The sequence below is a fragment of the Tiliqua scincoides genome, chromosome 1 (genome assembly GCF_035046505.1).
Source record: "Tiliqua scincoides isolate rTilSci1 chromosome 1, rTilSci1.hap2, whole genome shotgun sequence".
Taxonomy (NCBI): Eukaryota; Metazoa; Chordata; class Lepidosauria; order Squamata; family Scincidae; genus Tiliqua; species Tiliqua scincoides.
Window position 1 is genome coordinate 107190171 of NC_089821.1, and position 25570 is coordinate 107215740.

Sequence of the window (25570 nt, forward strand, 5' to 3'; positions counted from 1 at the left end):
ATATGAGTTGGCACTTGTACTGAGAAGAAACTCGTCCACCCCCACCCACCCCCAGGAAGGGTAAGAACAAGTGGGGGGGGCATGGATGGACACATTGAGAAATGCATATAAATTGATATACAGTACTTAAGAAATGGTGGAGGTGGAAGATAAACTGGGAAATCCATCTTCTTAGAATATAGCACAAGATTGTTGAGTACCTTTCAGGTTTTCTAGCCCTGAGCCTCAGTACTGCAGCACACCACTGGCCTATAACACCAAATATTGAGACTTGGGATGAGGCGAGCAGAAAATACCTCAAATATTTTGAAGAGAATCAATCTGTGCTGGCGGGACGTGGAAGAGGTTTCTTACATGAGGGACATGTACTTACTTACTTATATGAGGTAGTAAGTGTCCCCACCACTCAGTTGGTTGGCATTTCAGAGCTAGGGCAGGATGGTTTAAAGCCTGGGACGGAGCAGGGATGGTAGCAGAGGCTGCTGGCAAATTCACATAAGCGTAAAAACCACTGGATGTCAAGCAGCCTGAATTTCATAAGAACATAAGAACAGCCCCACTGGATCAGGCCATAGGCCCATCTAGTCCAGCTTCCTGTATCTCACAGCGGCCCACCAAATGGCCCAGGGAGCACACCAGATAACAAGAGACCTCATCCTGGTGCCCTCCCCTGCATCTGGCATTCTGACATAACCCATTTCTAAAATCAGGAGGTTGCACATAGACATCATGGCTTGTACCCCATAATGGATTTTTCCTCCAGAAACTTGTCCAATCCCCTTTTAAAGGCGTCTAGGCTAGACGCCAGCACCACATCCTGTGGCAAGGAGTTCCACAGACCGACCACGCGCTGAGTAAAGAAATATTTTCTTTTGTCTGTCCTAACCCGCCCAACACTCAATTTGAGTGGATGTCCCCTGGTTCTGGTATTATGTGAGAGTGTAAAGAGCATCTCCCTATCCACTCTGTCCATTCCCTGCATAATTTTGTATGTCTCTATCATGTCCCCCCTCAAGCGTCTCTTTTCTAGGCTGAAGAGGCCCAAACGCCGTAGCCTTTCCTCATAAGGAAGGTGCCCCAGCCCCGTAATCATCTTAGTCGCTCTCTTTTGCACCTTTTCCATTTCCACTATGTCTTTTTTGAGATGCGGCGACCAGAACTCTCCTTTCCTGAGAGAAGGAATTTCACAGCCTGGGTGCTGCTACAGAGAAGAACCTGTACTACGTGCCCACCTCAAAATACTACATACCAACACATTTGAAACCAACTCCCTGCTAAAAAATTTAAAGTAAACTTCAGCGTAGTAATCCAAAATAACCTGAATGCCAGAAAAGACACTTTGGTAAAACTCAATTTGGCAATATTTGATTTGATCCTATACAAGCTAAATTAGTGATTCCAGTCTCTCCTACCTTGTTGAACTAGAAGCTCTGAAAAAACTAAACGGACACACATCAATTACGGACCAAAAAAACCTGTAAATACTTTTTGTTCAATAATTATATAGTCAATAACTACTTCTAGTAACTTCTCAATGCTGATTAACAGTTGGGCATAGAAGCCTTGATTCTATTTTAGGGCCCAATCCTATCCAATTTTCCAGTGCTGGTGCAGCCATGCCAATGGGGTGTGTGCTGCACCCTGTGGTGGGGAGTCACAGAGGCCTCCTCAAGGTAAGGGAACATCTGTTCCCTTACCTTGGGGTTGCATTGTGGTTACACTGGTATTGGAAAGGTGCATAGGACTGGGCCCTTACTTACCTGTGTGCCTAAGCATGCATCTGGAATTCTTCTCTCACTCATGAAAATTTACTGATCTCTGCATTTTGCATTAAAATGAAATCATTTTCTTGTTACTATGTTGGCGTTTTCAATTGCAATTTTCTTTCCTTAAAGAACACCCCCAATAAATGTTTATTAAAAAAATATTCAAAGGACATGAAAGACTCCTTTCTAAGAGATTCATACCCAGTGCTTTACGCCCCAATTCTCTTCTACTACTTCCAATGTTTATACCTATGATGAAAAAATCTTTGTAAAAAGTCCAAAATTCCTAACAATAAGAAAAACACAAAGGAATTTCATATGGGTCTCAGATACATACTAGATCAGTTTCAAAAGTACTGACCTGAGGATGACACAAGGAGAGACATAAGTAAGTGAAATACCTCTATCACCACTTAAACTATGCCAACAACTGCCCACTGCATAAATATTTAAGGGCCCAATCCTATCCAATTTTCTAGTGCCAGTGTAGCTTTGCCAATGGGGCATGCACTGCATCCTGTGGTGGAGAGGCAGTCACAGAGGCCTCTTCAAGGTATGGGAACATTTGTTCCCTTACCTTGGGGCTACATTGCGGCTGCAGCAGTGCTGGAAAGTTGGATAGGATTGGACCCTAAGAACCTTATAAGCAATTGTTTTGCGTGTGGAAAAATCTTTCTACCAGTTTCTTTCTTCGCCAGTCTTTTTTTACTGTCTCTCTCATATATTTGTTTCCTGCCTGCCTGCCCCCCAGCCCCATTTCCTGATTCTCCTCCCTCTTTTTAAAAAACCTCACCCATTTTAGAAGCACAGCTCACATTAAAAACTAACTTTGAACGTCATTCTAGTTCCTATTTTAACGTGCTTATCATGGGAACGGAGAACTTCAGCAATGTCAAAACGTTGCTTCAGACTGCCTGAGAATCGGAGACCACACTGCTACATTATTTTTCCTTTGCGTCACATTTGGAAGGACACAGATGAGCAAGTTAAAATTTGGCTCTGTTCCAGGTTCTGACACTAACTCACTGAGGCTGTGGGCAAGTGATTAAGTTGAACTACATCTCAGGTTCCTGGTGTGCTATGGAGATAAATCCTGCTAAGTGTAACGTGCAGCTAAGGTCCCACTAAAGCTAGTGTGGTACCTGCAATTTTAAACAAGTACAAAGAACGCCCCTGTCACTCTTCCCCTACAATTCCTATCTTGCGTTGGTCGTTAAACGCCTAATATAATTTGCAGCACAACTAGAAGAACCACACAAAAATAAGAGGCTTCCATTAATCATCAAGCACATGACAGCCCAGTGTACGTCACAGCTTCCAAAAATCTGAAAAAAGACTTGCGCTCGTTTCCGCCACCTTCGCTGCACAATCCAGCAAGAACTTTAAGTTCAAATTTCAGATGCGTTTCAGTGTGAGGTAAGACCATCAAGCAACCACAGAGCTGCTGCTTCAAACTTTAGCGTCAATTCGACCACCGTCCCCCTCCCTGCCTGTCTAACTGCTCAAACTGCAGATGTGCAGGAAGGGCGTGTGGAGTGAGGTGTCCCTGCCAGCACCAGCACTCTATTCTGGCAGCCCCACCGGCGACAGGCCAGGAGGAAGTTTCTCAAGGGGGCCTGCAGGCTGGGCTACGGAAGGGGGAGACCCGCAGCGCAGGTCCAGGCGCCCAGGCAGCGGGAACAGGCAGCTTCCGCCAGCGCCTCTCAACAGCCATTTTACTGCCGAGGCGCATCCTCTGCCTGCTCTGCCCGGCCTTCATTTTGTGTGGCGCGGGTGGCGGGCAGCGCAGCCGGGAAGGAGGCGGTGGGGAGGACGGTGCTTCGGCCTCCCTGGGGAAGGGCAGAGCGAGGCTCACCGCCTCCCCCGGGCAAGAAAGGTGTTGCGGGAGGCGAGGGCAGTGCCGGCGCCGCCTCCCCCTGGAGAGGCAGGGGAGCCTGGGGACCCCCTTGGCAGGTCGGCCTTGCGATCGTCCCTCCCCCGGGCGGGCGGGCAGTGCTGTGCGGTGTCTCCCGTCCCTCCCCCCGGGCGGGCGGGCGATCTGGCTGACTCTCCCACCGGCAGGCCGTGCGAGCAGCGGCGGGGCGGGCACACTCACCGCTCCGGCAGACTGAGGAGCCGCCTCGTCGTCGTCGTCCTCCTCCTCCGGTGACGGCGGCCCGATCTTGCTGCAGGTAGCCGCCAACAGCGCCAGCGGCGACGGCTGGGCGTCCTGCTCGGCCGGGAGGGGGAAGGGAGGGCGGTTAGCGCGCGGCTCTCGCGGCCCCCCCGCACCCCCTCACGCGCAGGCGGCGGCGCCACCGAGTCCCGCGCCTGCGACGCGCCTCGGGGAGGAGGGGAGAGGGAACGCGCCGAGGGTCCCGGCCAGGCCCGTCCACCCGCGCTCACCTGGGGAGTGCCGGCCTCGTCAGAGGCGTCGGCAGAAGCGGCCGCAGAGCCGCCGTTTCCGTGCTGCAGATACTCGCCGTGGGTGCCGCCGCTGTCCACGTCCAAGGCAGCCATTTCCTCCTGTTTCACGGGCTTCTCGGGCGCTGCGGGCACAGCGGGGGGGGGGCGTTGGGGGAGGGGAAGTCACCGCCGGGAGCGCTCGCCCCCTCCCTTCCCCATAGCCCCGGCCTGCCTCCCTCCCTCCCGCCCGCCAGAGGAGCCCGCCCTCCCGCCGCCCTCCCGCGCAGAGGAGCCTCCCCTCCCCTCCTCCTCCCCTGCCTCCTCCCCGCGCTGTTGTTGCCGCCGCCGCTGCCCCTGCCCCTCTTCTCCCTCCTCCCCCTGGCGCTGCTCCTCCTGCTGCTCTCAGTCAGTGCCACGCTCGCCGCAGACACACGTCTGCCCGGCGCCGGACCAGGAGCGGCAGCGGCGGCGGCGACACGGCCCGTACGTACCAGTCATGGTGTGCGAGAGCGGCGGCACTGGGAGCCTCTGCCTGGCGGGAGGGAGGGAAGGAAGGAGGGAGGGAGGGAGGCTCTCGCTGGCTGTCTCTCGCGCGCAGGCCCCGCTCGTGCTGCTGCCGCCACCGCCGCTGGGGCTAGGCGGCTGCCGCGGGGGGCATGCTTATTGTGCGCGCAGGCGGAGGTGGCGGCGGCGGCCCGGAGCCCACTCCAGGGTTTTCCCCTGTTTTGATTGACGGTGTGAGGAAGCCGAAAGGTGGGGCTTGCGGCGGGGAAGAGGGGCCCAGCCGACGCCGCCGACGCCTTGCCAGCCCGCCCGCCAGTCCGGAACTCCCGCCTCTACCGCGCTCCCGCGAGCTCATTGGCTGAGGCACTCCCTGGCCGTAGCGCTCACTGGCCCGCGCCGCTTGTCGCTCAGCTGCCGCGCGCCCCCTCCCTTCCCCTGCCGAGGTGGCTTCCTGTTTGCCAGGGTTTGTGTGAGAGACAATGACCGAGGCCTGCGAGGCCGGGACGGCTCGCAGGCCTTCTGCCGCCTTGTCGTGCTCGCTGAGAGGACCCCGGCGACGCCTGAGGCGGCTCCCCGGTCCTTTGGGTCCTGGTTGCTCTCCCCGTCTCAAGGGGCCTTGTGAACCTCAGAGGCCTTCCCTCCTAGCGAGCCCCCCGCTGCAGCTCTGGAGGAAGGTGCCGGGAGCGCCTCGGAGACGGGCCGGGCCAGGCCAGGCCAGGCCGGCGCTTGGCTTCCAGGGAGCCTCTCAGCGGGGTTTGAAATCTCCCTCGTTCCGGCTGTCACTCAGCGCTGCTGACAGCGGCGCTGGGGAGGCGGAGGGAGCGGAGCGGAGGCCGCGCCTATTGCAAGAAAGGGGGAAGCACTTAAAATGTCGGCTTGGCTGGGCTCTTGGCCCAGGCAGGCCTCGCTGGCTGCCACCCTAGGCGCGCTTCCCTGGGAGCAAGGCCCAGCGAAGCCCCACAGCCGGGCTTACTTGGAGTACACATGCTAAGGATTGCTCAGGGCGCCAGGCGGAGGTGTTGGAGTCAGGCAACATTGAGGCCCCTCCACTGTTAGGGCACACTCCTTTCCAGCACTGGCATAGTGGTGCCAATGGGCCGTGTGCTGCATCCTGCAGTTGATGTCACTCACGGAGGCCTCTTCAAAGTAAGGGAATGTTTCTTCCCTGACCTCAGAGCTGCATTGCCCTGACAGAAGGGGTTAGGATTGCACCCTTAGTGATTTGAAAGTACTGAGCCTCACTCTCACACGGCAGGAAGATTCTCTAGTCCACACTGGCTCACAACTGAGGCTGCAATCCTATCCACACTGAACACAACAGGACTTGCTTCTGAGTAGACATGCATAGGATTGGGCTCTCAGTCTGCAATCCTATCCACAATTACCTGGAAGTAAGTCTCATTGACTATCATGAGACTAACTTCTGAGTAAACATGCCAAGGATTGGGCTCTACCCTTAGACCACCTGGGAATAGTGGCTGCTGTACCATAGTCTTTCTAGACCAGGGGTGTCCAAAGTTTTTGGCAGGAGGGCCACATCATCTCTCTGACACCGTGTCGGGGGCCGAATTAATTTACATTTAAAATTTGAATAAATCTACATAAATGAATATATTAAAGATGAACTTATATGAATGAATGAAGGTCTTGCAGTAGTTCAAGGCCTATAAAAGGCCTTGCACAAAGCAAGGCTAGCCTTTCCTTTCCTGCTGCTTCTGCATCACAGACGTGAAACAATAAGCAATGGAGGGAGCCCTCATCCCACAGCTCACTCGAGAGGCCAAACAGTTGCCCTCACGCTGAGAGCAGTTGCATCGGGCCAGTGTGGGCTCCAACAAATCTCTGGAGGGCCAGAAGCTCATTGGAGGCTAGGGGCTCCCTGAGGGCCTCATAGAGAGGCCTTGAGGGCCGCAAGTGGCCCCCGGGCCGGGGTTTGGACACCCCTGTTCTAGACTGAAGGTTGCCAACCATTGACTTGTATCCAAAATTCAGGAGCTTGCAGCACAATCAGTCATATTGCATATTGAAATGTTTCATACAAATAATTAAAAAGTTTAAGTGTCTGGATTGTATCTACTTTGAAAAATTCCCTCAGACTACAAGTTGTAAGTCTACAGAGCAAGCATGTTTGGAAGAACTGGGCCTTAAGGACAGAAGGCACAAACCACATCCCTTTAAAGTCCATGTTGAAGCTGCCATTAATTTTAATGGTTTTGAATTGTTTGCCAGGAAAGCAATCCCACCTCCCACTGAGATCAGTGAAGACATTTCCATTTATTCTGATGGATCATGCTTTAATCCTCAAGTGCTTGTCAAATTAGGATCAGTATTATTTTGTCAAAATTATAAATGTATGGAATATTAGAGCTTTTCATATATTGTGGCCTAGTAAGATGGATCAGCTAATATTTGACAACAAAATTCAAATAGTAAGGCCATTATTTTATGTTCCTAATACAGTGAATTTTACAGAATTTGGAGGTGATTCCATCTGTTTTTACTTGGATGTAAGGCTTGAGTTTAACATTTCTGCCTAACGTTGCATATACGCAACAGGGATCAAACGTGTACACCTATGAGCTGGGCAGAAATGGGTTCATGGGACATAACTGTCTAAGGGCCCAATCCTATCCAATTGTCCAGTGCCGGTGCAGCAGCTGTGCCAATGGGGCATGCACTGCATCTTGTGGTAGGGCAGCAGTCATAGAGGCCCCCTTAAGGCATGGGAACATTTGTTCCCTTACCGTGGGGCTGCATTGCGGCTGCACCGGTGCTGGTAAACTGGATAGGATTGGGTCCTAAGGCTGCAATCCTATGCACGTTTTCTTGAGAGTAGGCCCTATTGAACACAATAGGACTTACTTCTAAATAAATATGTACTTTAAGTGAGCGTGTAGTAGTGTGCTATAATAAATAAATGAATAAATATAGGATCAACGGCGCAATCCTAACCAACTTTCCAGCATTGAGGTAAGGGCAATGCAACTCTGAGTTAAGAGAACAAGCATCCCCTTACCTTGAAGAGGCCTCCATGATTGTCCCTCCCAACTGCAGGATGGAGCACATGCCCCACTGGCACAGCTATGCCAGTGCTGAAAAGTTGGTTAGGATTGCACCCTAAAGCAGCTAGGTTTGCATGAATTTAAAAATATCAATAGCTTGTTCAAGACTTTCTGATGTCTATTAAAATAACTAATGCTGCAATGTTATACACATTGACCTGGGAGTAAGTTCCATTGAAGTCAATGTAGGTGCTGTACATTAGGTTGTGCTGTAACTTGGATAACTTACACAGAACATGAAGGAAGTTAGATTTTTATTTTTCTCTGAGTAGGTATCCTGCCTATTGAGAGTGGCAAGAAAACATTTCTGTTTCTCAGAACATTTTTGTTTCATCTGGCATTTGTTGATGTCTGCCCTCTGTGTCTCTGTAATAGTGTTTTGGTCCAAGTAGTTGCCCCCCCCATGCCTTTATCATTTTTATTATTTTATTTGTTTTTACATATTGTACATTTTAGTGTGGAACTTTGTAAGTTGCTTTGGACATTTCCTTCAGCATGGGAAAGGCGGGATATAATTTTTTAAAATAAATATAGTCATAACTGGGTCATCTGTTCACAAAGCTTATTGTTATTTATTAAATATTTAACTGCCACTGAAACAAAGAAGTTTACAAAATAGCTTAGGGCACAATCCTAACCAGGTCTACTCAGAAGTCAGTCCTATTTTATTCAATGGGGCTTACTCTCAGGAAAGTGTGGTTAGGATTGCAGCGTTACATTGCTAAATGAATACATAGCTTCCTGGCTCCAAAGGACTTGCAGTTTTTAAAGAGAGAGAGCAGCAGTAGTAAATGTTCACTGGAAAAAAAATTGTGTTGGTACGGATAGGGAAAATTGTTGTCATGGTCACACACACAACCCTGTTAAATATAAGAACCACTACTTACCCAGTTAGCTTAACTAGTTTGTATCCTATACTAATCCATACAGCGTGGAGGAGCAAAGAGCAATTGCCAGCTACTTCCTCAGCATATTTGGCAACACCTCCAGTACGTACAGTTGGTCAACACAATTTTTGGCACACAGAACAATGAGGATGTTTCTAACATAAGTTTTCACACTGAATTCGAATATACAATCAGAATCAGAATGTTTCTATCGCCCACTGTTTATCTGTGATGAAGCTTTTCATTATTAATAAATATATTGAATATGACCTATTTTGTCACATTTGGTTATGTAATTTTTCACCAGATGCTTGCTTTTTTGCTTTAGTATATATAGGCTAGTGGCAGACAGATGAGGTATGCTGCATGATCTGACATAAACATGTCCCTAGTCTCAGCAACTTGTGCCAGTAGTGAGCCGGCTTTCACTGTTTATGCACAGAGGGCGCAATCCTGACTCCCCGTGCTATAAAGCACATTTGCACCACCTCGGGAGTTGGCTGGGTTGGCACAGGGATGTGCGCTGCCCCACAGAGGCTGCATCCAGCCTCCATGCTGACTGGGGGAGAGAGGGTTGCATCAGCTGAGCTTGGCCGACGCAGGCGTCTGGGGTGGACAGGGGAGGAAGATGTTCTGGGGAGGGTGGTCCCGTGGACGGGCAGGCGGGGAGTGGGAAGTGGGGCTGAGACCTGGCTGTTACGCTGGATTCCAACCCCATTCCCCAAGCAGTGCAGAGCAGTTGCAAGCTGCTCCGTTCTACTTGAACTTGTGCCACCTCGTGAGGTGGCACAAGTCCAAGGACATGCATTGGGGCTGTGGTGGCTTACCTAGGGGTAAGGGGAAGAGTTTCCCCTTGCCTCCGGCTGAGCCACTTCTGCAACTGGATTGAGCAACTGCAACTGAGCCACTTCTGCCCCAATCATGCACTGGATTGCCTCCTGGCCTGCCTGTTCCAGCATGAGATAGGATTGCACTATGAGAGAGTTTGAGTTCGCTTTTGTCTAGTGATTAGATTGTTGTGCAACTGTGTTGTGGTTGATAATATGCCATTATGCCAAGGAAGTCCTTTAAATCACCCAAATACCTTTTGTTATGTGTGTGAGAAACTGACATTTAACTCATTAAAAAAGTTATGAGCTTTATTTTTGCTAAAAGGTATGTGACCAAGAAAAGAACTAGGCCCCTATTTAGCTGTTCAACCTGTGTGAAGTGTCTGACAAAATGTGTAAATTGTGCCTGGCCTATGTTGTTTGCAGTTCCCATGGTTTGGAGGAAAAGGTCATTCATCGAACTGTTATTTTTGTTTAAGAGACATAAAAGGAATAACAAATCCTAATACCATCTGCTATCAGGCCAATTCCTCACAGTGAGCCTTACCAATACCACAGACTTCAGTAAACGTAACTGTTGAAAATGAATACTCAGAAAACAGTGTAGCTCGCCTGGTTCAACATGACTTGTACTGTTGAAGTACAACAGTACAAGTACAAGTACAACATGACTTGTACTGAGAAGCGAGTACCTCTTCTTTTGAACCACATCCTTTAACTCAAGATGATTTAAACAACCTTGTTTGGGATTTGGTCCAAAACACAGATTGAACTTTTGGGGTCTAAAAACTGAGAGGCTGAAATCTACTTCAGTGAGACACTAACGAGTGTCTCACTAACTCTTATACTTTTTTATACTAATGTATCAAAGATATGGGGTGTAATATGTCCCTTAAAATTCTTGGACTCCCACTTGTATTTCTTCCCTGATAATCTCAGTGCCATCAGCGACAAACATGGCAAGCTATTTCACCAAGACATTTTGATCATGGAAAAGTGGAGTTCTAGCATGCTTGCTGACACTTAAGAAGGATGTTCCAGATGCTAAATACAGAAGAAAATAATCAAGTGCCACTTTTTAGCTAATAAAAGGAATTATATGTAAATGCACAACTTTTCAGATTTAACCTGTGTGTCATTAAAAATCCCAGTGTCATAGAGAAACACTAGTAACATATTTGAATTCAGCATTAAAAAGTACTGTTAGGATTGTACAGTTTTTCTTGTGTGCCAAAAATTTATTTTGTAAACCAGTGTTAATGGGGCAACATGCTGATGGTGCCCCACATGGGCAGGACTGTGAAGGAGCCAGTCAATGCATGATGAGAGGGAGACAGCAGTATGTCAACATACCACACGCTACCCACGAGACACAAGGATGCCACCATGCCTCCCACAGCAGGAGCTACTGTGAAATGGAGCAAGGGACCAAAAATAGAGTACCAGAAATCTTAGTTCTTTGTTCAGATCACCTTATGACAAAAACACATTGTCAAGAAGAACCTTTCTGAATGTACTAGCTCAAGGAAAGCACCAATGGCTCTTTTGAGAGAGCACAAGCCATTTAGAATACATACAGGTGACTCCAGGTCAAGGGTTCATTCCCTGTGAAGGTCCTCTCATTTTGCAGGAGAGGACTTCGAACAAGCCACAAGGGGAACCCCAACTACACTCAAGCGGGTAGCTCACTCCACAAGGATCCAGAAAAGCCTAATTTAAATCTAACTAGGGAGGTTTCCATAATGAAGGCTGAACTCAGAAATGACTGCGGCAAAGGAAGAATAGCTAGGTCTCAAACTCATACTAGCTAGTCTATAAGATAAGTCTTCAGCAACAGCAGAAGACAGGTCAGGAGCAAAGGCAGGAGTATTCAGCATTTTGCACTGCTACCCAACTGATCCAGCCAGGAACACAGTGACTATGTATAAAGGACTAGCACAGTGGAATAGGTTTGACTCTACAGTGTGACCCCACACACACCAAAAAGGTGTGAAGACACCAGTCATTCGGCTGGCATCTGACAGGTTGACTTTTGCATCTGCTGACCCATCTAGCCAAATACACAGCATCAATCTGCACACATTGTTGGTTATCTCCCCTGCAGAGCTGTACTATGCTGCCCTTCGTCCAACCCCACTGACTGCTTCATTCATTGTGGCTGCAGTAACTGCGCTGCTTACAAATCATATAAGAACATACAGAAAGTCTTGCTGGATCAGGTCAAATGCCCATCTAGTCCAGTTTCCTGCATCTCACAGCAGCCCACCAATACATCTAAGAGCACACAAGAGCACAAGAGACTTGTATCTTGTTGTCACTCCCTGCCATCTGGCATGCAGAGATATGCTACCTCTAAAACCCGGAGCTTGCATGCCATCATCAAGACTTGTTAACTGTAATGGATTTTTCCTCCATGTCCTGTGGAGTCTGCTCTCTTCCCACCCTGGAGCAAATGTATCAGAGCTGAGATGATGCAGACGTTGCTCTGGTAACAGAGCAGTTTCTGCCCTTTTCTTTGCAGGGTCCCACCCTGAGGCCATTTGAAGTAAACAGGTAGGGGAAAGGGCTCTTTATCTGCTTACATCTAGTAACAAAGTGACAAGAAGTGCAAGTGTCAAAACTTACTGAACTATTAGATATTGAGTGGTATCTCAAAGGAAGGCACATAAGTTGCTAACCCTTCCTTCTCAGCAGGGCTCTTACACCTTTGCACATTGCAGGACAGATAGCAAGGCAGCTGGTGTTAGTGGGATCCACTACACTAGTTACATCACCATCTGTCATGGAATTTGCCAACCCACAGGAACCCATCTGGAATAAGTAGGTTGACAGCCACATAGAGAAACAGCTGGAATCACACTGGTTACTGCTGCCAGGAATGCTGTGGGCATCCTTTGTGGGCTGCACAGGAATAGGGTCCCTGTTGAATAGATCAGAGAGCAAAGAAAGACAGAGTTCAGCAACAGTCATTGGCAGCAAAATACATTTTCTGTACCTGGATGCATGATCAGTGTCTGGGACTGAGTGATGTCACCAATGTGCAAGCATGGTGCAGCTCTCTTAAGCCATGCTTCCCTGCTACTTCTGGCCTTCCCTCTCCTGTGGAGCCACAGTAGTGGTGCCAGGTCTGTTCCATGTGGTGAGGCTGCAATCCTGAAAACACAACAGGGTCATGGTGAGTGCTTGGCCAGCAGTAGCAATGGTTGGAGTTCCTGGCATTCACAAAGCAACGGCACTCACTGCTATTAGCTCTTGGGAGAGAGGAAAGATCAACACAGTTTATATAGCAAAGAAAAGTGACAATGGGGGTGCAGAATAAGAGAGATCTATGCATCATTCATACTTTTAGGCATGAGATTCTTCACCTGGCCCCACTTTCCTTTGTGAGGTGCACTGTCCGTGCATTCCCTATGGGTTTTGGGGTATTGTATGTTGTCTTCCTGGGGCAGAGTACAGTACTTGTAATACAAGTTTGGAGGAGACAAATGTTAACAAAGTACTCTTCCCATATATATTCTCACCAAAGTTCAACAATTTGTCCTCTTAAGTGTACACAACATGAAGCCAGAGAGGTATAGACCCTGTCAAGCGTTCTGGTCTCTGATTTCATTTGTGGTGCAGGAGTGCTGTGATTGGCTGTAGAGTTTAGGTATAGTGGGGTGTAAAGGGCAGGACAAATTTGGTATTCCAGTGGGTGGGTTTTTTCCCCATCTCCATTTTTTGTGTGTGGGTTGCATTGACATTTAAGTATAGGATTGCACCCTGAATGTTAACTTTTAATGTATTTATGTAACCTTCAATTGTGCAGTGTAATCCTATGCATGTTTACAGAGAAGTAAGGCCCATTGTATTAGAATCGGCTGACTCCCAGACATACTCTCTGCAAAAGGTTTTTTAAAGGTTACATATAACTAAATTTTTTCTTTATTTTTATCTTGCTTTTTATCCAGCATAGCTGGATAACAACCTAGCTATAAATCTGCCTATGCTGCTGTCCATCTGTATTGCATCACACAGCACAGCTGGAGCTGTTGACATGTGTGGTTTGAAGACTCTCACAAGGTCATAAGTGAAACTGGGTGGGACATGCCCATTTGATTATGATTGTCATTAACAGGAGCAACATTTTTCAATAATTGCTCATAGTACCTTAAGTTTTTTTCTAGACTGTGCCCCAGTCCAGATTGGGCTGCTTTATGAGATGGAAGTGAGTCATCAAAATACTTAGGCTTCAGGGAAGCTTTCAGTACTGTAATATGTGGTGTTGTCACTCTATGGCATCTGTTATATATATTTCTTCAGGTCTTTCTATGTCAAAGTTTCAGTGGCCAACCACAACAGGGAAATACTGTGAGAAAGGATGATAGGCTCAGGCATTTTGTGGGTCATAGTCATCTGCAGGCAATATCCCCGCCACCATACTGGCAGGTACATTTGGAAATAGTTGGCCAAAAAAATCCCAATTCCCTTTGAAAAATCCTTCCAATTCTCTTCGATTTCCTTGTTATTTTCTGTTTTCTGTTCCTTAGTCCTAGGCTCATGCCTGCAGAATTCATTATTACAATCACCCTCCACATCTTACACAAGGGCTGTGTTCCAGAGTCAGCACGTAAGGCTAAAATCATGTATACTCAAAATAACATTAAAAATCCCTGACATTGAAAAATAGATACTGTCTCTTTAAAAGTTATAAAGATCCAGCAGAACTGAAAGAACAGCTGCATCATTCTCTGATAGAAGGCTTAGTTTCAGGCATGTATTTAGTAGATGGAATTACCTTCACTATTTAAACTGGTTTTTTTCCTGTGTTTTGTCATTTTGCCAAGCACTTATTGTTGAATTCACAAAGTCAATTGAGCCTAAGATTAAAGGCAACTGCATTAATATTAATATTAATTATTTCTTAGAACAAAAGTGGTCATAAGTAAACAAATATTTGGGGCTATCTATATTATAGGTCTAACATCAGGACAAATTTGATTTTAATTGTGAAATATATTTTGATCAAATAACTGACCACTACAGTTAATGCAACAAATCAGCATAGGGACAGCTGCTAGCACACTACTAGGCTATAGAATAAGAGCAGTATTACTCCATGACCTATTAACTGCTCCAAAGGTCTAATGGCTGCTTTGACAGAGAATACAATGAACTACTAGAGTGACTGTCCCAAAGATGTGAAGAAAATTGGTCAGGTCTAAAATTCAAGATAGCTGCCCCCCCCCCCCAAATTTTTGTTTAAGAAATTTATATCCCACCTTGTTTTTGGTGTCTAAAAGGGGTAGTTGGGGCTAGGTTATCAATTGTTGTCAACATAAAACATTCATAGAAACTTCTCATATTTTTTCTGTCCAACAATGCACTTTTATAGGTACATAGCTTTTCACTGAAATATTTGTAATTTTGTATCTTTGTGCTTTTTTTCTTTTTACAGTGCTTCTAACATGTATGCAATACAATCAAGTAGCAATCCAACCATGTCTACACCTGTACTAAAAGCAGTTCTTGGGAGTTCATCCAGATAGAAGACAAGACTCTGGGCATGGGCTGTGTACGCTATGTCATGAACAATGCAAGAATGACAGAAGTCTTATAGGATTTGTGGAATGAAACAGTCAAGCATTGAAGTGGAGAAGTGGAATTGTATACAGGGATGTAGACTGGGGTAACCCTTCAAGAAAGTTATACGTGCAAAGCTACCTTTGCATCTAGAATCATTTTAGTCGTCATCCTGCTATTGTCTGTGTGGTTCAAAATTAGTGCAATGCCTCCAAGAAAGTGTGTAAATTCGCCTGACAGTTTTTGTTTCATATGTGGAGAGTTCATGGTGAAAAAGCAGCAGTTGAATATTACGGATTTTGTTAAGAAAGTTTATTTCGTTTATTTTAAATTAAAACTTGGTGACCAAGATAAAGTTTGGGCTCCTCATAAAGTATGTAAGCGGCGCGTCAAAAATCTTCGTAATTGGTCAAAAGGCAAGATAAAAGCTTTTCGATTTGGAATTCCTATGATGTGGCGCAAGCAAAAGAATCATAGTGATGATTGTTATTTCTGTTCCTGTGATGTGAAGGGGTACAATTCAAAGTGGAAGTACACCATCACGTATCCCAATCTTCCTTCTGCTATTCGTCCCATTCCCCATGGTCCAGACATCCCTGTGCCCGACCCTCCTACAAACCTGGATGAAGTCAATTGTCCTGACGAGAATGGAACTGTACCTCAGCCTGAAGATGGATCAAGTTCTTCAGATGTTGAAGTTGACGAACCAAAACTTTTCTCACAAGAGGAACTCAATGATTTGGTGAGAGACCTAGATCTACCTAAGCAATCTGCTGAATTACTTGGTTCTAGACTTAAAAGCAAAAATTTGTTGATGGAAGGTACATCTTTTGCATGGTACAGACATCGGGAAAAAGACTTTCTGTCTTTTTTCATGAGGGCAATTTGGTGTTTTGCTCTGATTTAGAGGGGTTGATGGCTCAGTTCCACATTCAGTATGATTCTTCTGAATGGAGGCTTTTCATTGACTCTTCCAAAAGAAGCTTAAAAGCAGTTTTACTTCACAATGGTGGCCATTATGCGTCCATTCCTGTTGCTCATTCGGTGTACTTGAAGGAGACTTATGAGAACTTGGAGTTGGTACTCAAGAAAGTGGGTTATCAAAACCAAAACTGGTTGGTATGTGGGGATTTAAAAGTATTGTGTATGCTGCTGGGACAACAGGCTGGGTACACCAAATACCCTTGTTTTCTATGTTTATGGGACAGTAGAGACCGACAAAATCACTGGAAGCAAAAAAATTGGCCACCAAGAAGTCTAGTTGTTGGTGAAAAGAATGTTCTCAGAGATACATTGGTACCCCCTAAGAAGGTTTTATTACCACCACTCCATATAAAATTAGGATTAATGAAGCAATTTGTTTAGGCACTTCCCAAAGATAGCGAATGCTTCAAGTACTTGGGATCCAAGTTTCCAGGTTTAACGGAGGCAAAACTGAAAGAGGGGGTTTTTGTTGGCTCGGATATTAGAAAACTCATATCCGACAAAGACTTCATCAGTTCAATGACTCCAACTCAAAAAGAAGCATGGGTTGCCTTTACTGTGGTCATAAATAACTTTTTGGGAAACCAAAAGGACCCAAATTACAAGGAAATAGTGGAAACAATGTTGAAAGCGTTCTACAAGCTTGGTTGCTCCATGAGCTTAAAAGTCCATTTTCTCAACTCACACCTTGACTATTTTCCTGAAAATTTGGGAGCAGTGAGTGAAGAGCTGGGAGAATGTTTCCATCAAGATATAAAAGAAATGGAAAGAAGGTTTCAAGGGAAATGGAGTGTAACGATGATGGCTGACTACTGCTGGATGTTGTATAGGGATCTTCCGGAAGCCACCTACAAGAGGAAAAGCTCAAAAAGAAGTTTAGAGTTTAAAAAAGGATGATTTCACAAGCAATCTACTTGAGTGTGGTGTTAATTTTGTTGTCACCTGTGCAAATGAGTTAATATTTTTCATGTAAATAAGAGATTTTTTAAAACGATGACCACCCGTTTGTTCGAAAACCTGACGTCCCAGGACAAAACTGCTATCATTTTTTGATTCAGTGCACCAAAAAATGTAAGAATCAGTCAACAAAACCAAAACAGCTGTCCAAAAAATTTTTTTTGCAGACCTGTGTAATCTGTGTATGGTGCAGAAAAACAAAAGACATAAGAAATCAAGGTGATGATAGATAGTGTCTGCTTCAGAAGACATTTAAGACTGCTAGAGATGTTACTGCTCAAGATGTTACAACGCATATTCGACTCTTGACCTTCATCGGTTTGACTGTCAATCCTTATGCTGCTGAGATTTTTTAAAAATAATATTTCTTTTTGAAGGAAATATGTTTCACCAATCTGTTGTTAAGATCAAAGTGATGGGTAACTATTATGAAATGGCACAACTTTCAAATTTTCATCAAGCATGTCCATGCCATTGTCTCTGATTTGAAATAAACAAGTATAGGAACTGTGAATAGCCTTCTCAAACGCTACTCCAATCTTCTTACAAAAAAATCTGGCTATGAATGTTATTGTAAGGGCCCAGAGGTGGGATGTAAACAGCATGGTCAAAGCAGACCAATAGGGACTGGTAGTCAGGTTTTAGTATCATTTCCATTGGGTAAATGGGGATACAACAGTTCGATAATGTGGTCTATGTGAGGCTGGTGGTCAGGTTTCAGGGTAGACAGCTGGAGAAGTAAGGCAAGAAGAATCTTACTTGAGTGCTCCTTTCTGGAGTGGAAAGGTGGGATATAAATTCTACTAATAAATAAATAAGAATCTGTTAGCACCACCTTCTGTGGTTGGAAAGTTCAGACCAGACAGCTCAGAGCAATCCTTATATAAGGTCAGCAAGGACCCTATTAGCTCCCCAAGATACTCAAGTCTCCTTAAGTTGGCTGGGTATAGTTTAGTTTCTTGCCCTTGTTAGGGATGCTGTGGAGTAGCAAAGCTCATATCAACTAGCCCTTCTCCCTATGAGCTCTCATTTGTGCAGAAAATAAGGTACTGAGTCTGTTTGAGATCCTCTGTCCCCTAAAATCAGGGCTTTTCAAACTGGGGCGTTGCGATGCCCCAGCCTGTGAGCCCTGGCCTCTGCCCCCTTAAGGGGCGGCGGCAGCCTGGAGGCAGGGAGGAGGCAGCGGCATGACCCCCAGGATCGCACTGCCCAGGGGGGGCTGCAGGGGCTTGGGTGCACTTACCCAAGCCTCCTGCAGCCTCCCCAGGCTGCGGGGAGCCCAGCGCGACCTGCAGCAGGACTCCCCGCAGCAGTGAAAGTAAATGTGGAGCGATTTCGCTCCACTAAAGCGGAAGCGGAGCATGATCGCTCCGCATTTACTTTCACTGCTGCGGGGAGCCCTGCTGCAGGTCACGCCGGGCTCCCACAGCCTGGGGAGGCTGCAGGAGGCTTGGGTAAGTGCACCCAAGCCCCTGTAGCCCCCCTGGACAGCGCGATCCTGGGGTTCGTGTCACTGCCTTCCCCCTGCCCCCACTGCCTCCCCCCCGCCCACGCAAGTACTTAGTGGCTCTCAAACTCTCCCAGAGAATTTGAGAACCACTGCCTAAAATCATGGGTCAAAATTAGCCAAAATAGAGAATATGCTAAAGCATATGAGTTTCCCAACATACTTGGGTTTCATGTTTGTTTCCACAAGAATGGAAACATAATGTACAGCAACATAATGTACAACAAATCAGCAGGTGGGAGTAGCACTGAAGTTGTTATTCTTAACCTGCAATCTTATACAGACTTACCTGGGAGTAAGTTTCTCTCAGCTCAATGGAACTTATTTCTGAACAGACATATCTAGGCTTGTGTGGTAGGTGTATCAGTGATGAATAGTTACTGAATACAGTTGCCAGACAGATAAAGACAATTCTGGTCAGTGAAGCAAGACTGATGTGGTCACCACATTAGAAAACAAAAAAAAGCCTAATGATATACTAAGGGCACAATCCTAACCCCTTATGCCCTTATGTTTGCCCTTATGTTTCTAGCACTGACATAAGGGCAATGCAGCTCTGAGGTAAGGGAACAAATGTTCCCTTACTTTGAGGAGGCCTCGGTGACACCCAACTGTCCCATTGGCACCAATATGCCAGAGTTGGAAAGCACTGACATAAGGGGTTAGGATTGCGCCCAAAATGTGGAAAATGGCTCAGAAATCCTATTGTTATTTGGGGGCTACATAACATTATCATTGCTGAGGTTTGCAAGAGGTGAACATCTTTTCAAGCTCAAGCTAAATAATTTTAGAAGTTTAGAAATGTCAGTGAATGTTTTATGTTGCCAAAAATGAACCTAAAATACCAAAAACATATTCCTTAGATTTCTTGTAAAAAGACAATGTCTTAAAATACTCTTTGATAGCAACCATCTTGCATTTTTCATGTATCAACTTTTCCTTGTGGTTTTTGGCGGATCATCCCATTTAATATATTCACCCTTCCATGGTATCACAATAGCTCTCAGAATAGCTCTCAGAATTCTGTCTCTACTGCTGATTTTTTGCTGATATGAGCATAAAGTGAAATATAAGTGAAACTCAGTATGGTTCTTCTAACAGGACACACTGTGTACACATTCACACCACTTTCCAGTAACGTAACTGCTTAATGTGTTCATGATTTCTTATTTTTAATAAGTTTATAAAATTATGTTCTTAGATTTGCATTTTTTTAAAAACAAAACTGTTTTATTGTTTGCTTGCTCAACTATTTTTTCCTCTGTTACAGCAATCCCACCAACTGAATTTTTGTCAATGGTGGAGCCAGAGCTGGCTGTCATGAAGTGAGGTGAGGCAGGCTGCCTTGGGTAGTGGGTGGGTGCAGGCAGCATCCTGCACCCATTGACTATTATACAGCTGCCTCACCTTGTCCATTCTCAAGTACATTGCTCTGCTGCCCTGTTTGCAAACAGAACAGCAGAGCTAGCTGCAAGACAAGAAAAGCACTACCCCACTTCCAAAAAGGAAAACACTCTTTTTTTTTTGCTTGGGACAGTGCTTTAGAATATTTGAATAGAGCAGGAGTGTCCAAAGTTTTTGGCAGGAGGGCCACATCATCTCTCTGACACTCTGGCACGGGTTTTAGCTCAACGTGATGAGAAGGGCCCTTTAAATTAAAGGGAAAAGTCATTTAACAGTAACCTCATTAATGTGAGAGAGGGCAGCTGACTGACAATCCATCAATCATTCTCTCTCCAGGCACTTAGAACAGCTTCACTCCAAGGCAAGTGGCCCCTCCCTTACCCTGAGCACATGAAAGAATGCTAAATGGCAGTGATTATCACCTCCTCCACCGCCTCCCATGCTGCAGCTCCTAGTGAAGGAAGGGATTGGGAGTGAAGCCTTTCTAAGCACCTGGAGAGAGACTGATTGTCTGCTTGATGCATTACAGTGGTCAGCAAGGCTGTTTTTAAATGACTGAGCAAAGAGTTTTAAATCACTGAGCAAAAAAAAAATCCATTGTTGCCATTCACGTGAATGAATAACAAGACTCTACCTATATATTTTTAAAGGGGAGTATGCATGTGCACATAGGCACTTGTGTTCTGCTTGCTGCTGGGGAGCTAGTGTGCTCAAACTAGCACATATATGGGGGTGGGAGGGTGACAAGGTTTGTGGAATAGGACAACACATTAGCTGCAGTTTGAAGCAGCAAATGATTTTGGGTCCTCCTTTGTGGGGCATGGAACAGGGTCTCTGCCAAAGATTCCTATAGAAGTATATGACACATGATTTTGGAAGGGTGCTAAAAATGCTTTTAATCCATACTATGCCACTTCTGAATTTGTTCAATCTGATGAGGCAGTTTTAGAAATTAAAAGCAAGGTAGCTGCCTATGCTTTATGTAAAATGCTGTTATTCCAGGCCAAATAAGCTTCCTACCTGAGAAGCAGAAGCAAATCATTTTTCATTTAATATACATTCAGTTCAATATGACTTTTGAACAACAATTATGAATATGGAAAATGCTGCAACCCTTGTCCTTGGAAATCTGGATCTCTTCAGTAAGCTTACTCACAACTACATGGTTTTAGGATTGCAGCCTAGAACGGTGCTACTCAAAGTGGTTGTCTGCTGGCCAGTACTGGTCCACAAGCAGTCACCTGCCATTGTGTGGTAAATTTCCAAGAAAGAAAAACAATAGTAATAATACAGCACAGATATGATACCCTGACACATTGTGGCAAAAGCATTGCCAATTCACTACATCAGATAGTTTAAGAGGCACGGAGAACACACTTCAAAGGGAGACATCAGAGCATCCACGTGTTAACAAAAGAACAGACCAGTCCTCCTCATTGGCTGGTGCCTGTTTTGGGGAGTGTTCTGGCACAATGGAAGGGGAGCATAAGCGTAATATGGAAAATCTGCTCCCATTCCCATCAATGGCTGAGACAGTCATTAGACTGTTGTTTTTTTCACTTGACCACATATGAAATTGTTGTAGAACTGTTTCTGTTCTGTTGTAGAACAGAAAAAAACTTGCCCCAGTTTTGAAATTCAGATTGCACTTTGAAAATACAGAGCTTGCTGTATGCAATACAATGTGCACACCAATAATCACACTATTTCAGTGTTTATTTCCTTACACTGTGTAAGGATTGCCTGTGTTGGAGGAGCTTGACAGTGAACCAACCCTAGAAGAACTTCACGTGGCCCTGGACTCCCTTGCCTTTGGCAAGGCACCAGGAAAAGACAGCATCCCTGCTGAAGTCCTAAAGTGCTGCAAAGAGATCATCGTCACTGAGCTGCATGAAATCCTCTGTCTTTGCTGGAGAGAAGGTGGAGTACCTCAAGACATGAGGGATGCAAACATCATCATGCTGTACAAGAACAAAGGTGACAGGGGTGACTGCAACAACTACCGCGGCATCTCTCTCCTTAGCGTAGTAGGAAAGCTGTTTGCCCGAGTTGCACTAAAGAGGCTCCAGGTACTTGCAGAGAGCGTCTATCCAGAATCGCAGTGCGGATTCCGAGCCAACAGGTCCACCACTGATATGGTATTCTCCCTTAGACAACTGCAGGAGAAATGCAGGGAACAACGACAGCCACTCTTTATAGCCTTCATAGATCTCACGAAGGCTTTCAACCTGGTCAGCAGGGACGGCCTCTTCAAGATTCTCCCCAAGATTGGATGACCACCCAGGCTCCTCAGCATCATCAGATCTTTCCACAAGGACATGAAAGGCACTGTTGTCTTCGATGGCTCCACATCAGACCCCTTTGACATCCGAAGCGGAGTGAAGCAGGGCTGTGTTCTTGCGCCAACCTTGTTTGGGATTTTCTTCACTGTCCTGCTGAAGCATGCCTTTGGAACTGCAACAGAAGGCATCTATCTCCGGACCAGATCAGACGGAAAGCTCTTCAACCTCTCCAGACCGAGAGCAAAGTCCAAAGTTCAGCTGAAATGTCTGCGTGACTTTCTCTTTGCCGACGATGCAGCTGTCACTACCCACTCTGCCAAAGATCTACCCACTCTGCTCATGGATCGTCTTAGCAAGGCCTGCAAAGATTTTGGACTGACGATCAGCCTTAAGAAAACACAGGTCATGGTTCAGGATGTGGACTCACCTCCCTGCATTACAATCTCTGAGCATGAACTGGAGGTTGTCCGTGACTTTGTGTACCTTGGCTCAACGATCTCCGACACTCTTTCTCTCGATACCGAGCTAAACAAACGCATCGGTAAAGCAGCTACCACGTTTCCTGACTCACAAAGAGAGTCTGGTCCAACAAGAAGCTGACGGAACATACCAAGATCCAGGTCTACAGAGCTTGCGTCCTGAGTACACTTCTGTACTGCAGCGAGTCATGGACTCTTTGCTCACAACAGGAGAGGAAACTGAACGCATTCCACATGCGCTGCCTCCGACGCATCCTCGGCATCACCTGGCAGGACAAAGTTCCAAACAACACAGTCCTGGAACGAGCTGGAATCCCTAGCATGTATTCACTGCTGAAACAGAGACGCCTGCGTTGGCTTGGTCATGTCGTGAGAATGGATGATGGCCGGATCCCAAAGGATCTCCTCAATGGAGAACTCGTGCAAGGAAATCGCCCTACAGGTAGACCACAGCTGCGATACAAGGACATCTGCAAGAGGGATCTGAAGGCCTTAGGAGTGGACCTCAACAGGTGGGAAACCCTGGCCTCTGAGCGGCCCGCTTGGAGGCAGGCTGTGCAGCATGGCCTTTCCCAGTTTGAAGAGACACTTGGCCAACAGTCTGAGGCAAAGAGGCAAAGAAGGAAGGCCCATAGCCAGGGAGACAGATCAGGGACACACTACACTTGCTCCCAGTGTGGAAGGGATTGTCACTCCCGAATCGGCCTTTTCAGCCACACTAGACGCTGTGCCAGAACCACCATCCAGAGCGCGATATCATAGTCTTTCGAGACTGAAGGTTGCCAACAACATTTCCTTACACAAAGTAACCAAGTTCTATTTTTAATGATGTATCAACATTTCCCTTTGGGTCATATTTTGCTTTTGTAATATATAGTCAGTGGGCTTTTAACCAGGCACATGCTTTTGCTTTTGGCGAAGGAACAAACTTCAACCTCAAGCAAGACATTAAAGATCAAAATCCGCTGTTATTTTCCTGTTGTAAAGCTGAACATGATTAATATTATGAAAAATTGCTTTCTGTTTACATTTTGAGTTTTACTAATCTTATTTTCATACTTTTGTGTGGCTTTATAGAGGAACAAAAGCAAAAGTGACGCTCATTTTCCTGTGAAATATGAGCTTGTTTTCTTGTGGCATCATCAACTTTATTTGATGGGCAAAAATCACAAAACAGTACTTAATTTTCTACAGACAGAAAAATGGGATTATGTTACTTTATTTGTTGTTTGAGTTACACTGGAATTCATTTATTGGTATCAAGGAAGGAAAAACTGAGTTTGCAGATGTTGTATTTGGACCTATACTAGGCTATGGTGGTTAGAATTCTATTCAGTTAAGCAATTTTCCTTTTAATGTATACTATGCCAGCAGACATTTCTTCTAATTTATCAAAAATTATTAATCTCAGATACCTTTTGGGCAGGGCTGCCCCCAAGGATACCAGTGTCTGAAGCAATGCACCAAATGCCATCCTTCTTTACTGGATGGTATTCTGGACGACTCCTGCACCCCACCTCCTCTTTCCACTCCCTGAACTTGAAAAGGAAGTCACTCTAGTCCTCTCCTTTTGTTTGCTGTCCTCACCCTTTGTTTAATCCAGGAAGCAGGAGTAGGAGCAGAGGAGGCAGGAGCCCCCTCCAGTCTGTCATAAGAACATAGGAAGAGCCCTGCTGGATCAGGCCAAAGGGCCATCTAGCCCAGCCTGCTTTATCTCACAGAGGCCTATGAAATGCCTCAGGGAGCACTCAACAACAAGATATGTGTATCCTGTTGCCCCTGTCTGCCACTGGCATTCAGAGATAGGCTTCCTCTAAACCCAAAGGTTGCATACAGTCATTGTGGCTTGAAACCTGTGATGGACTTTTCCTCCATAGATCTGTTCAATCCCGTTTTAAAGGCATCTAGGTTAGGTGTCATTACCACATCCTGTTGCACAAAGTTTCACAGGTTAATCACACACTAAGTAATGTGAGGCAATAAGCACAATGGGTGATTGCCTTGTGGGAATTGCCTGAGGCAACTTCACAGACATTCTGGTTTGTTGGCTTTTCCTTACCATATTAATTTTGAACTTTGAACTCCAACATCAATCTTAGGGCTGGTTCAAGCGTTACGTGAACTTCACTATGAAGAAGCAAGCCAAATATTCAGTGGGCCTATTCAGACAAAACAACAATCTTCTGATTTCAAGATGGGTTCATCAGTGTGCATGGAGGAGTGATTTGGATGAGCCACCACTTTGCGTAACACATGTATTTTAGGGAAAATCTATATATAGAAATGTTGGGAATTCCAAGAAGCTGCTATCTGAGCCCTTACCAGATAATGATCAGGCCATGGTAAAGTTTCATACATGTGTCCCTTCAGCAGTGTCCCCATTTCTAGACCAGTGTGAATGGGTTCCCCTCCTTTTTTAAAAGCTAAATTCAGGATGGACAGGCAGCAAGTCATGGCAGAAGAATGGTGAACAAAATTGTTTAAGCCTTTTCAACTTTATTCATTTCCCACTCTAACAGCCCAATTCTAGCTAAATCCCCACACGGCAATGCAGCAGCACTGCCAAAGACTGCTGTGTCCCACAGATTTTTGGCTGCTGGAGATCTCCTCGGGGTAAAAGGACATTTTCCCCTTGACCCAGGGTAATCCCCAGCAGCTGTGATGGTCAACTTGGACCTGTGCCAACAATATCGCTGGCGCATGTCCGACCTGACCCATGCAGGTGGATCGGCCCTGGGAAGGGGGTTACGATTTGGCACCTGCCAAATCCTTACCCCCTCCTGAATCCAGCTCCTTCCTGGTCCTGCTCTGCCCTCCCCCACCCCATTCCATCCTGTGCCAAGCTTACCTGCTCTGGTGGGCCCTCTGTCACTGTTTTGCACTGCCAGCTTCCCCATGCAACTGCTTACTGCACTGACACCAAGCACCTTATTACCAGCACAAGCCTTGGATGGGATTGGG

The 25570-nt window shown here is 45.9% G+C and overlaps 1 protein-coding gene and 1 long non-coding RNA gene across 2 annotated transcripts in view; one reads left to right on the top strand and one right to left on the bottom strand.

Annotated features, from left to right (window-relative positions):
* The window catches only part of SP3 (Sp3 transcription factor), a 29908-nt gene extending 25185 nt beyond the window's left edge, over positions 1-4723 (bottom strand). The window contains exons 1-3 of the mRNA XM_066612244.1: positions 4643-4723; positions 4152-4294; positions 3862-3975 (exon numbers count right to left, since the gene is read on the bottom strand). Coding sequence (XP_066468341.1) covers positions 3862-3975; positions 4152-4294; positions 4643-4649 — 264 coding nt within the window. The 5' untranslated portion in view covers positions 4650-4723. The remainder of the gene's footprint in view (positions 1-3861; positions 3976-4151; positions 4295-4642) is intronic.
* On the top strand, positions 3505-17451 carry LOC136636905 (uncharacterized). The gene is made up of 2 exons (XR_010793568.1): positions 3505-3937; positions 14872-17451. It is a non-coding gene; the product is annotated as an uncharacterized lncRNA (long non-coding RNA).
* Positions 17452-25570: the final 8119 nt, after the last annotated feature.